We start from the raw sequence: 12,180 nt of genomic DNA, 5'->3' as shown, positions 1-12,180 counted from the left end.
AGCTCTCAGGGCTGGGGCCATAACAAGGGCCCAGGTCTTGCTGAAAACCTTCCACTGAATCCCACCCAGACTAAACTCTCCCAATCCAAGATTCTGTTCAGATGCCCCCAGAAGGCGTCAGACATGCTCTCTGACGGTGCCTCGAGGAGGATGGCTGGGCAGGAAGGCAGTGACCGTCGCGATGACCTGCTCCCCAGCCGCACTGGGCCCGTGCAGGGAGCTCATTCAGCCACCCGTTTACAGAAGGAGCCAGAAAGGCTCCCTGGTGGACCCTGCTCTGCAGTCACAGTGGGAGGAGCGAAGATGGGCTGAGCAGAGGAGGTGCAGCCCCGGGAGCCCCCGCCGGCCTCTGATCCTGCCTTCCACGCTCGGAGCGGGGAGGGGCGGCTTGGCCCCAGACTCCGCCTGAGGGTGGACGGACCTCCCCGTCCATGTGGGTCTCACTGTGGTGGTCCGAGTGCTTTCCAGCTCCCCGGGCACTGCTGGCCAGCCCCACGCGGAGGGTCCCACTCCATCCTGGCCGAGCCCGGCTCCAGGCACGGGGACCTTTCTCACTGCCCAGAACCCGGGGCTCGGCCAGCACACCTTAGAGACAGCAAGGAAGCCCTCCAAGGCTCCAGACCATCAGACTGTCCTCGGGAAGGACAGACATAGTTGGAAAGATGCTATCATCACCCTGGATGGCTCTTCTGCCGTGGTGTCTGATGTAAGGCATGTCCTTTAGGGGAGGGTGTGCTCAGCCCAGACAAAGGAAGGTCCCCGAAGCCACACAGGCGGCCCCAGGCTGCTGTCCGCCGAGAACTGCAGCAGGACCTGGGGGTGACCCTCCAACCCTGCTCCTTGGGGCGCCGAGGCCCACTCCCCCAGCAACGGCGGACCCCAGGCTAAAGAGGAGCAGTGGGGGGTGGAAGTGGGGAGCTGGGGGCAAGGGGAAGGTGGCAGGGGCAGCGGGCAGCTCTGCTCGTGCGTTCAGGGACCCACATCTCCTGCAGGCCTCACGCAGGAGTCATGAGTCCGCTTGGCTCCAAGGCACAAGCAAGTAGGCAGGCACTCTGGACCCAGAAGGCCAAGTGCAGAGCCTGGCCTGGGGAGGAGTCCCGGCGCGAGGGCAGCCCTGGGGCCCCGGGCGCAGTCAGCAGGCAGCGCTCCTTCCAAGCGCTCTGCATTTGGGAAGGCAGGACTCCTTCCCGCTATGCCGGGCTGGGGTCTCTCTCGGGACGGCAGGCGTGGGCGAGAAAAGAGGGGATGGGATGAAGGCAGAAGTGTTTCTCACACTGCAGATTGTACAGAGGTCCCTCTTCCGCTTGGGAGACGTGCTGGGGCTGCAGAAGCTCCAGGGCCGTTGGCTGCGGTTGGAATGCAAGCCACGTACCTCTAAGCACACTGCTGTGCAGAACCGGCTTTTGCATGTGGACATCACTCCCCCTCTGTTTCCCCAAATGCCCTCATGAGCGCCCCCACCCCCACTCCAGGGCTGAGTCCACCTCCCTCCTGCGGGGGCACCGCCACCTGCTCGCCGGCTGAGTCCTGGGTGCACGTCCCCGTGCAGGACCCCCAGGGCGCCCCTGCCGACACTCACCCAGGAGAAGCCGATGCAGCCGATAGCCCCACACAGCATGTCCGCGAGCATGGCCGGGTACGAGCTGGCCGTGGGGAAGTAGGCGAAGAAGTATGGGCTGTGCCAGTGGGTCACCTGTGCGGGACATGGCGGTCACTCGGGGCCGGGGAGGCCGGCCCCGGGCCAGGGGACCCAGGGCGCTGGGTTGGCCGTGGCCAACCAATTCTCTCAGAACAGCCCTGCTTTAAATCCTGGCCAGGAGCACGTGCCAGTGAGGGGGCTGCCCCTGAGGCCCAATCTCTTCCTGTTACGAGATCGTTTTTCCTGAAAGTACTCCAAAAACTAGTCTATATCCAAATAAAAGAGGTCTGACTTATGGGGTTTCTTTAGCCGCCTCACCGCTCCCCCTCACTCTCCCGTACAATCCCTTCCTTGCTAATGGAGCAAAGCCTCTGGGTTCCACAGTCTCCCTGCGCCCCCCCATCACTGTCTGTAGTGTGTGTCCCCAGATTCCTGTGTTGAAGCCCTAACCCTGTGCGATGTGCCCGGCACTGGGGCCTTTGGGAGGTGATGGGTAGGATGAGATGGTGAGGGTGGGCCCCCCTCACCTCACCCCCGCAGGGAGGAGAGGCCAGGATGAGAACCTCCCAGCAGGGGAATCTGCAGGAACCCTGACCTCGGACGCCCAGCCTCAGCCCCGTGAGAAGTGGACGCGCTGTCCAAGACGCTAGCGGTGGGGTTTGCAGCTGCAGAACAGCCAGGACAGCCCGGGGCCTGACATTTAACCGAACTCCTGGGAGGCATTTGATGCTGCGCAGCTTCTCGTGTTTGCACAGACAACCTCCCGGCAGGTGAGAACCGGAATCCTGTGCTCCGCTCAAAGCACAAATGTCATGGGAACTCCAGGGAGGACGAGAGAGGGGAGGCGCCCTGGGCTTGAGGGACCTATCAGGGAGCTGAGGCCGGAGGCCCAGTACCCTGCGGGCAGGGGCTGAGCCCCGGGTCCTGAGATCCCAGGCCCCGGGGTCCTGACTGCAGATGAGAGGGTAAGGCTGAGGGTCTGGGGCCCCTCCTGCCACAGAAGTGAACGTGCTTTTAGGCGAGTCCTGGGCAGGCAACATCGCACCGCGCAAGCATGAAGCCGCAGTGGAGTTTCCTTTGCTGTCTGCTCCCCACCGAGTGACTCTTGGGGGGACAACTGTCCTGGGTCCTCCCCACTCCCGTCTGCGGCCCCTGGCGCACCCCACACCGAGGCACACTGGCCTCAGAGAGGACGCAGCACCACGCAGCCCCTCTTCTCAAATAAAATGAAGGAAACGTTTCTCCCACACGCGTGATCTCCCCTCTGCTGGACACAAAATAGTAAGAGTGTGCTTTATTTGGAGCAATTAACTTACTTGAAACCAGTCTCCAGGGGTTCATTTCCTCAACAGTCACGTGACGACTCTCTCACCTACCAGGGTCTCAGGGTAGGGGTCTAACCTTGTAAGAGAGCAGGACCCCCTGGGGCCTTCCCGGGACAGACCCCTCCCCCATGTCCTCTGCTGTGTCTCCTCTCTGACGTACCCAGATAACAGTATCTGATGCACATATTTCCTGAGTTGTCTTACCAATGCTAAAACCCTCACCAAACCGAAAAAATTAACTACCTGGTGACCATGAGCATGTAGCCCCCAGACCTACTGGTGCCTGAGGATTGCTACCGTTAACCCCTGGAACCCTGCCCCATTACCTCACCATCAACCAATCAGAGAACTGTGCACTAGCTGATGACTTAACCTGGGACTCCCCTCCCTCACCTGGCCTTAAAAATGCTCTGCTGAAACCCATCGGGGAGCTCGGGGTTTTTCGAGCGTTAGCTGTCCAGGACTCCTTGCTGGGCACCTGCAATAAACGCTGCACTTTCCTTCACCACAACCTGGTGTCAGTAGATCGGCTTTACTGCATACGGGTGAGCGGACCCAAGTCGGTTCGGTGACAAACTGTGGGGCTGGGGGGAAAGCACAGTCACTGCCTTTGGAGCCCACACGATCTGGGTTGTAATCCTGGCTCCATCACTTACTAGCTGTGTGACCTTAGGCTGATCACCCAACCTCTCTGGGCTTCAGTTGCCTCAGTTACAAAATAGAAATAAAAAAGTTTCTATCCAAGGAAATGGTTGTGAGGATTAGGTGAAATAATTCATATGAATTGCCTGACGCCCAGTAAGTATCAATATTAAATTAGCACTAGCCCTCCTGTTTTCCGATCTTGGACACAGGCTTACCCCTGGCATGATGATCTTCTCGACGTCCTTAATGATGTCCTCAAATGTTTCTGGCTCCTGGGGGGCGGCAGTGGGGAGCAGGGGGCGCAGGTAGCCAGGCTCCACGTCGGGGTACACCTGGCGCCCCTCGATGCCCTCCAAGTAGTCGGCCACGTAATCCACCATCTCCTTCCCTCTCCTGCGGAATTCGTGTGCATTCATGGTGACCGGGCTTCCTCAGAGGCAAAACCTGCACAAAGAGAAAAGAAACCAGTCTGAAAACATGATGAGGTCTCACTTGGAGCAGGGCAGTTCCAAGCAAGCTGACAGCTGGGGCTGCCTGGGTGGAGACCCAAACACCCTGGAGTCCACCAGACCCCAAGTCAGCAGCACTTTCCTTCCTTGTCTGGATGGGGTAGAAATGACCCTGGATTTGGAGACCGCAGCAAAGAGCTTGCTGTACTATTCACCAGCTACTCAGCTGAAGACAATGCCATGTCTCGTTTTTTTTCTACCTGCATCCGTGAAATGGACCAGGGCACACATTAATTTCTATGGTCCATCCCAACTTTAATAACAAGCCTTGGTCCAAGTCCTGCCTTGCTCTTTACTAGCTGTGGGACAGAGACTCTCTGAGCCTCTCTCTTTATCTGAGAAAAGCATATGGCAGCGCTGATCTCTCCAGAAGATATGAAGGCAGTCGCATGGCATGAGTACAGCACTCAGACCAGAGCCCGGGCAGCATAACCCCCATCAGTGAGTCTTCTTCTGTTACCTTGACTCCATCACCAGATGGAGCTGCACCCCTGCATACAACCTGCTTTTCAAAAATCGTGCTTTCTTTCCTTATCACATAACAATGTACAGGTGATCCTGGTCCTCTGTGGTAGTAACATTCCATAAAGTCTCCACGAATTAGCAAACACTGGACCTTTACTGGGGAAATGCAAGGTTACATTCCTGTGCGTTTCTGGTCACATTTTTGTCAATCAATCAATACATAATCTTTTTTTATGTGTTTCTTGTTAAAGACACTTTATTTAATATGCACTGACTCATGAACTTCGGACTCCTGGCCAACAGGTCTCTGACTCATGAATGAAGCTTATCAGACACACGTGATTTCTCCCTAAGGCACATCGCAATCTTCTTGCATGGAGGACCCCTAGAAGGCACTTCAGCACTATATTAGCACTATATTTGGGGGTCATTTTAAACAGTCAAATAACCACGAATAACACAAAAATGTGGCACTAAATAGACCCACTTGTTGAAACAACTAGGCAGAGCATTGCCTGGTTAGATTCTGCTGGGCACAAGTGCATTTGGGCAACTCAAATGTTTCATCCTTGAGTGATCATGAAAGCACCACGAGTACTGATGCGGGGATTACGAATGGATTGTAGCAAAGAGTGACACTTGCATACAGAAAATCCATGAATAATAAGCATAGGCTGTATTTTCAAAACAGAAAATTTGGACAACACAGAGAAAAATATTCACCAAGAATGCCACCTCTCAAAATTCTGGCACACGCCCTTCCAGATCATTTCTTATATTTATGAGACAATTGTGTGCTAAGCCAGGGATGCATTTCTGAATTCCTCCCATAGTTCAAAACTTCATAAGTCAAGAGTAATTTTCCTATGGGAGTAAGTGCTGGGGGGTGATTCTACCTCCACTGTAATTAGCATAAACCCTGATCTTGATATCATGTTCCCAATACTTCTTCCATTGCTTCCCACTGTCTGTACTACTTTGCTTTGCTTTGCTTTGCTTTGCTTTTTGACAATTTTAATGTTAAACATACCAAGACAAGTTTTATTCAAGACTATTGCAATAGGGGAGTGAGACTGTCTCCCAATATCACAAGGGCCAGTGGGGATGTATAGCCGACAGGTAGGGTTAGGGAACAGATGGGACATTACTAAGAGCAGCTGGGCTGGGTGTCCAGGTGGAGGAAGGTGATCTGGACTGTACCCCATGGGTAGAGGCTTCCTCGAGAAACCGACTTCACATGATTCTCTGTTACAGCTGGGCTCAACTCACTGAAGTGAGGACCTACTCAGGAAGATGGTTCATTGGAGCCTGACTGGGTTTGACCAAGGAGGGAGTCTTCATCAAAGGGAATCAGCTTGACAGTATGTTTCCTCTCTCAGAATTCTCTCCGATGTTCTTTGTTCAGATGTTCTCCATGAAAGCCATCCCATGGAAGGTTCCAGGTTTCTTCAAGGTCAGTGACTGGACCAAACCCCCATTTCCATATTATTGTTTGGGGGTAGTGAATGCCCCAGTGACAGGGACTGGATACAATATAGGATACAATTCTAAATCATAGCAATGGCGAATGCTAAAATAACAGCATGAGAAAAACCAAAGTGAGTCTTTGAGTTTCCATTGCACCTTTGTGTTTCATAGGCTACAGGCCAAGGAAGCTTATCATTCAAAATATCATGCCTAGATTTTCCAAAGGCTCTTAGTGCAAAGCTATGAAGCTTTATACATATAGCTTCAGGTTTATAATTCCCTGGGTCTGCAGGCTTTGAAATTAATTTTTCATTTGGAATGACTCTGATTATGTCAAATGTCTCACATAGAGTGAAACTGGGTCTTACTTCAAATTGAAGTATTTTTAGTTGACTTGATTCAAATTCAACCAAAACTGTATCAAATGGCAGATCTTTTTGCTAGCTTGTTTTTTTCACAAAGCAATTACATTTCCCACGTTGATAAATACTTTTCTATTGCATGACTTTTCCTGATTGCGTGGTGTTTCACAGTGCGAATGTGCTATATTCAGGATGTGCATCACTATTGTTGAACATTTACATCATTTCCGGTTCTCACTTACGTTAGTGGGAAGAGTTGGTGTAGCCCAATGGCCAACGCTTCATGATCAAGAACTGAAAGACTCTGCACAGCCTGACATGGATGCCACTGCAGTAAAAACCTCATTTTCCTCAACTGAAAACAAACACCGTAACAAAGTTCTACCTCAAATAATTTTTTGTGTGATAATTAGGTAAGTACGTGGGAACAGCTAAGGAGTAAAGGCACAAAATAAGCGTTCAACACATGTTAGTTGTTAGATTTTCTATAAAGCACTGAAATATACAACCTCCTACTTTTATTTTTGCACACTTTATTTTGTGTTAAAATTTTCTTTAAAAAGCATTTATCTTATCATTTCTTGAGAACAAATTATTATAGAGATATGTATTTTAGCGTGTTAAGATTATATGGCCAAACTTGTCCCCAGAACATATTTTTACCAAATTACTCTTCCACAGGGAGTGTGAGAGAACCCTAGTTTTATACTAGGGTTTGAGATACATTTTAAGATTTGCCAGTCTGGCAGGCATTCATGATTTCATTTTACTTTGATTAATGAAGTCAAATAGTTTTCTCACACTTCTTTGTATTTCTTTTTTTATGAATTGCTTGTTAATTGCCTTCTTTTCTGCTAGGGTGTTAGATGTTCTCCTATTTAACTGCAAGAGCTCTAATATAATAAATACTTGCACCCTAAGTGTGTGATATATTTTGCAGACATTTTCCTCATTTTTATTTGACCTGGTTTTGCTTTTAATTTTATTCTGACCTATAAGAATTTTAATTTTTATGCAGTCACATCCCAGGATCTGTTTCTTTGTGATTTTTTCCTTGTGTATGACTATTTAAAATGCCTTTTAGAGTAAATACTCGCGCGACCTCTGTTTGCCCTATTAAAGGGTATTACCTGCACCGCACAAGCTGAAGCCTCAGGGGAGGAGTTGTGCAAAAATTAAGAAAGTTGCTTGGGTTCCCGGAGTATCAGCTGCTTCCTTCTAATGGGAATGCAAGAGTACGACGGCCAAACCGGGATGCCTCGTGAAAAAAATAAACTGACAGACACACCTACTTGCCCCCGCAAAGAAATACTACCAAATTGCAAGACCTAATTATTATTTTCGAATCATTCTGTCATTTATTTGTCAATTCTTTCCCACAAAGACCTTTCCAGAAGGCTTTTGGTGCAAAGCCACAGAGAATCTTGTGTTCATTTTGGAGCTGTTTGATATTTCATGCCTCCAAGCTGGGCAAATATTGGCTGAAAGATGTAGATGATGATAAAGGTTATGACTGATGTCTTTCCAGGCCTTGAAACGGCACCTGTTGACATAATCTGATCGTAGCCCCCGCCAGCAGCTACAGCCACGGTACTTCACGTGCAGCCCCTGTGGGACACGCAAGTGCCTGGTGAACCCCACCTGCTCGGGGAGGTATGAACCCCACTGCAGGCCCTTGGACCTCCTGGCTGACCTGGGGGGTCATTCATTTTTGTACTTTATCATTCCACTGACATCCTTTGCTAACTGTTGGCTTCTCCAAGCAGAGTCCTGAACTCTTTATTTTGCTTTCTCAGGACCAATCAGACCCCGGGCCACTGTCAGCACTATGAATGTTTGCTGAATAAGGAATGAATAAATGAATGAGTGCACGAACCAGCGAATGAACGGAAAATCTTTTTGTCCTCGGAACGTTTTGTTTCTGACATATGGTATATTAGCTCCTACTCTCTACCTTTAAGCCAACAGCCCATCACATACCTGCCACAAAAAGGCCACAGGGGACAATCACGGCTCAAGAACAATGGGCCCCTTCCCCAGGGAATCCTGACCCGCTCCACCCTAACCCCGGACCTCTGGTGTTCAGTTCATGCCGAGCCGCTAACCCTGCAGGCTCAGAACTGACTCGGTTTCCCCAGTCTTGGCTCCGGAAGTTCATCTTGGATTTGGGCTTCCCTCTGCTCTGGCCCCAGCAGTCCCTGTGGTCCTGGCTGGAAATATCTCCCTCTTGGACCCCTGGAACCCAGGCTCTAGCTGATGCTTCCCTGGCAGTGGAGGTGGGTGGGACTGGTGCCCATGGCCTCAGTGCAGAGCTTGTGTGGTGACTGCACACCCGCACTGTCAGCGCAGGGCCAGCCATGCCCAACGTATGAGGGTCTGAGTGAGGCCACCCCTCTGGGGGCCAGTGGACCGGGATCAAGAGGCTTTGTGTCTGTCCGTGGTTCTGCCTATCGGTACAGACAAGCGCTGGTCTTGTTTCAAACCCTGGGACGTTGGGCCCTTCACTCAACATTTCCTGGTTTTCCTTCTCTATCTGGATAAAAAGAAAAGTGTTTACATTTTCTTTTTACACTATTCCAGGAAAAATAAACTGTAATTTATGTTTCAAAAAACACTTCTCCCTCTGGGACTGTGAGGCCTTGTCTCTATTTTTTAACCTCAAGCACATAAGTATCAATCTAGGCACAAAGCTAAATTGGCTGATTTTCCCCTGAATCGACTGGTTTCTTTTTTTTTTTTTTCTTTTTTTTTTTGCGGTATGCGGGCCTCTCACTTTTGTGGCCTCCCCCGTTGCGGAGCGCAGGCTCCGGACGCGCAGGCTCAGCGGCCATGGCTCACGGGCCCAGCCGGTCCGCGGCATATGGGATCCTCCCAGACCGGGGCACGAACCCGTATCCCCTGCATCGGCAGGCGGACTCTCAACCACTTGCGCCACCAGGAAGGCCCTCGACTGGTTTCTTGATGGCCGTCTTCTCTGTGGGCACAAAGAGCATAAATAAACCCAACAGGAGAAATGTTTCTAACCGGGAAGGTCAGGAAGTTTCTAACAATGAGAGCTTTCTAACAATAAGGATGGCAGTCTGGGGCTTCCCTGGTGGCGCAGTGGTTGAGAGTCCGCCTGCCGATGCAGGGGACATGGGTTCGTGCCCCGGTCCGGGAGGATCCCACGTGCCGTGGAGCGGCTGGGCCCGTGAGCCATGGCCGCCGAGCCTGCGCATCCAGAGCCTGGGCTCTGCAACGGGAGGGGCCACAGCGGGGAGAGGCCCGCGTACCGCAAAACAAAACAAAACAAAAAGGATGGCAGTCTGTTAACGTGCCTCAAAACAAAACAAAACAAAAAACCCCCACCCCCCCTAAGATCTTTTGTCTATCTTAAGACTCTAGGTAACAGCGTGGTATTTAGGAGCCTTAGAGACTGGGGTACCCGGGTCATTTGTGCAAAGCGGCAACTTGGTCAGCCTTGCCCAGAAGGAGCTGGCACCGCAGAGGAGACAGCCAGCGTCACCAAGGAGGTGGATACCTCTGCCCTGAAGCCGCCCACCAGAGCCTCCCATTGGCAAAAGGCTGCCAGGATCCAGGTGTCCTGGGAGCCGGGGAAATACAGCCTGTGGGGGTCTGAGGGTGGGGCGGGGAGAGATAGGAATAGAGACCCAAACGGGCTACCCTAACTCACTGCATGCGTTACTAAGTCTGCACTATTGCTACCCTCAGTTTACAGGAGGAAGAGACGTTTAGGCTCTTCCCAGGTGTGAAGTCAGTGGTGGCAAAGCTGAGGCAGAACCCACGTGTCCTGCCAATCCGTCTACGAATAAGAAGTGCCGGAGAGGGTGTGGAGAAAAGGGAGCCCTCCTACACTGTTGGTGCGAGTGTAAATTGCTGCAGACACTATGGAGAACAATACGGAGGTTCCTCAGAAAACTAAAAATAAAACTTCCATATGATCCAGCAATTCCACTCCTGGACATATATCCAGACAAATCTCTAATTCAAAAAGATACATGCACCCCTAGGTTCATAGCAGCACTATTCACAACAGCCAAGACATGGAGATAACCTAAGTGTCCGTCGACAGATGAAAGGATAAAGAAGATGTGGTACATAGATACAATGGAATACTACTCAGCCATGAAAAAGAATGAAATACTGTCATTTGCAGCATCATGGATGGACCTAGAGATTATCATACTAAGTGAAGTAAGTCACACAGAGAAAGACAAATATCATATGATATTGTAACTGAAAGTGGGGTCCAGCTGCTCACCACCCAAAAGCCAATAAAGAGGCCAGGTTGGTGGAAAGCAAAGTTTGCTTTATTTTGCATGCCAGCAACAGGGGAGCTGGGGTGGGGGGAAAGTCACCTGTCCAAAGGCTGACTCCCTCCCTCCTACAACCAGTGGGCAAGAGCTTTTATAGGTTGAGGGAGGGGCTACATGCAGAAACAGCACCGTCAGCTCTGACAGTCATCTTGAATTGGTCATCAGTGGTCTGATCAGCAACATCTTGACTGTTTTAGGTACAATGAATCTTCAGTTCCAGGGTCGGTTTATTTTCATTTCTTTGAGGCCAATTCTCGGAATTGTGGCAGCTTATGTCATGGCTACAGCCTGGTCATCACGTAGTTAACTTCTTCCACCTGGTGGAGGTTTCAGTATCTATAAGACAGCTCACAGGACATGGCTCAGAATTGTATATAGCCCTTTTAGCCCTTAAGGAGGAACTAAAAGTCCTTGACTATGCTTAACGACTAAACTATTATGATTTGGTCTCCTTTGTTTTCCTCTGTTTCTGCATTTTCTCACTTCTCTGATTAAACTTATTCTTTGGCTAAAATTTTTCCCCAGACGAAAGTCAGGCTGAGGACATGGGGCAAGGACCGTAGGCTCCTGTTCCATTTCAATATCACTTGTATGTGGAATCTTAAAAAATGATACAAATAAACTTATCTATGAAACAGAAACAGACTCGCAGACATAGAGAACAGACTTGTGGTTGCCAAGGGGGAGGGGGGTGGGAGGGATGCAGTGGGAGGTTGGGATGAGCAGATGCAAACTATTACATACAGAGTGGATAAACCCCAGGGCCTACTGTACGGCAGAGGGAACTATACTCAACATCCTGTAATAAACCATAATGGAAAAGAATATTTTTAAAAAAGAATGTCTATATGTGTATAACTGAGCCACTCTGCTGTACAGCAGAGATTGATACAACATGGTCAGTCGACTGTAGCTCAATACAGTTTTTGTTTCATGGTCAACATTTATATTAAACTCCATGCACCAAGTGCTATGTCAGCTCTTTGCTCTAATTAATCTTCATAACAACCTTATCGGGACTATGATCACCCCCTGAACACATGAAAAAGGCTGAGGCTCAGAGAAGCAGGACCCAGCGCTCTGACCTCCGACCTGCCACGTCCCGAATGCACTGGACTCAAACACAGGCGCAGTGCATCTCCAACAGCTTTGGGGTTTCCTGAAAAAAAAGTACGACTAACCCTCCAGATTAGAAACTTGAAAAACAAGTTTCTCCCTGAGCTTCCAGGAATGATTTCCCAGATGCTCCCTAGAGGCCACGAGGGGCGAGGCCACCTCCACGGGTGCCTCCCTTGCACCTGACAAATGGTAACTAGGAAGAAAAGGGGCTCGCAACAGTTTGTGAGGTGTGTGCCCGTGGCCGGGCCAGTTGACGTCCGAGCCTCCATCTTCTATTGGTAAAATGACCTTAACACTAAGTGCTACAGAGAATTCTAAATAGGGTACAAAATC

The 12,180-nt window shown here is 50.3% G+C and overlaps 1 protein-coding gene across 1 annotated transcript in view; it reads right to left on the bottom strand.

Moving 5' to 3' along the window:
- The window catches only part of DDC (dopa decarboxylase), a 62,337-nt gene extending 58,312 nt beyond the window's left edge, over window positions 1-4,025 (bottom strand). Inside the window, exons 1-2 of the mRNA XM_060108817.1 lie at window positions 3,825-4,025; window positions 1,580-1,693 (exon numbers count right to left, since the gene is read on the bottom strand). Coding sequence (XP_059964800.1) covers window positions 1,580-1,693; window positions 3,825-4,025 — 315 coding nt within the window. The remainder of the gene's footprint in view (window positions 1-1,579; window positions 1,694-3,824) is intronic.
- Window positions 4,026-12,180: the final 8,155 nt, after the last annotated feature.

Source organism: Mesoplodon densirostris, chromosome 9 (assembly GCF_025265405.1).
Source record: "Mesoplodon densirostris isolate mMesDen1 chromosome 9, mMesDen1 primary haplotype, whole genome shotgun sequence".
Lineage (NCBI taxonomy): Eukaryota > Metazoa > Chordata > Mammalia > Artiodactyla > Ziphiidae > Mesoplodon > Mesoplodon densirostris.
The sequence above is the reverse complement of the archived record's forward strand: the minus strand, read 5'-3'. Positions and strand labels throughout refer to the sequence as shown.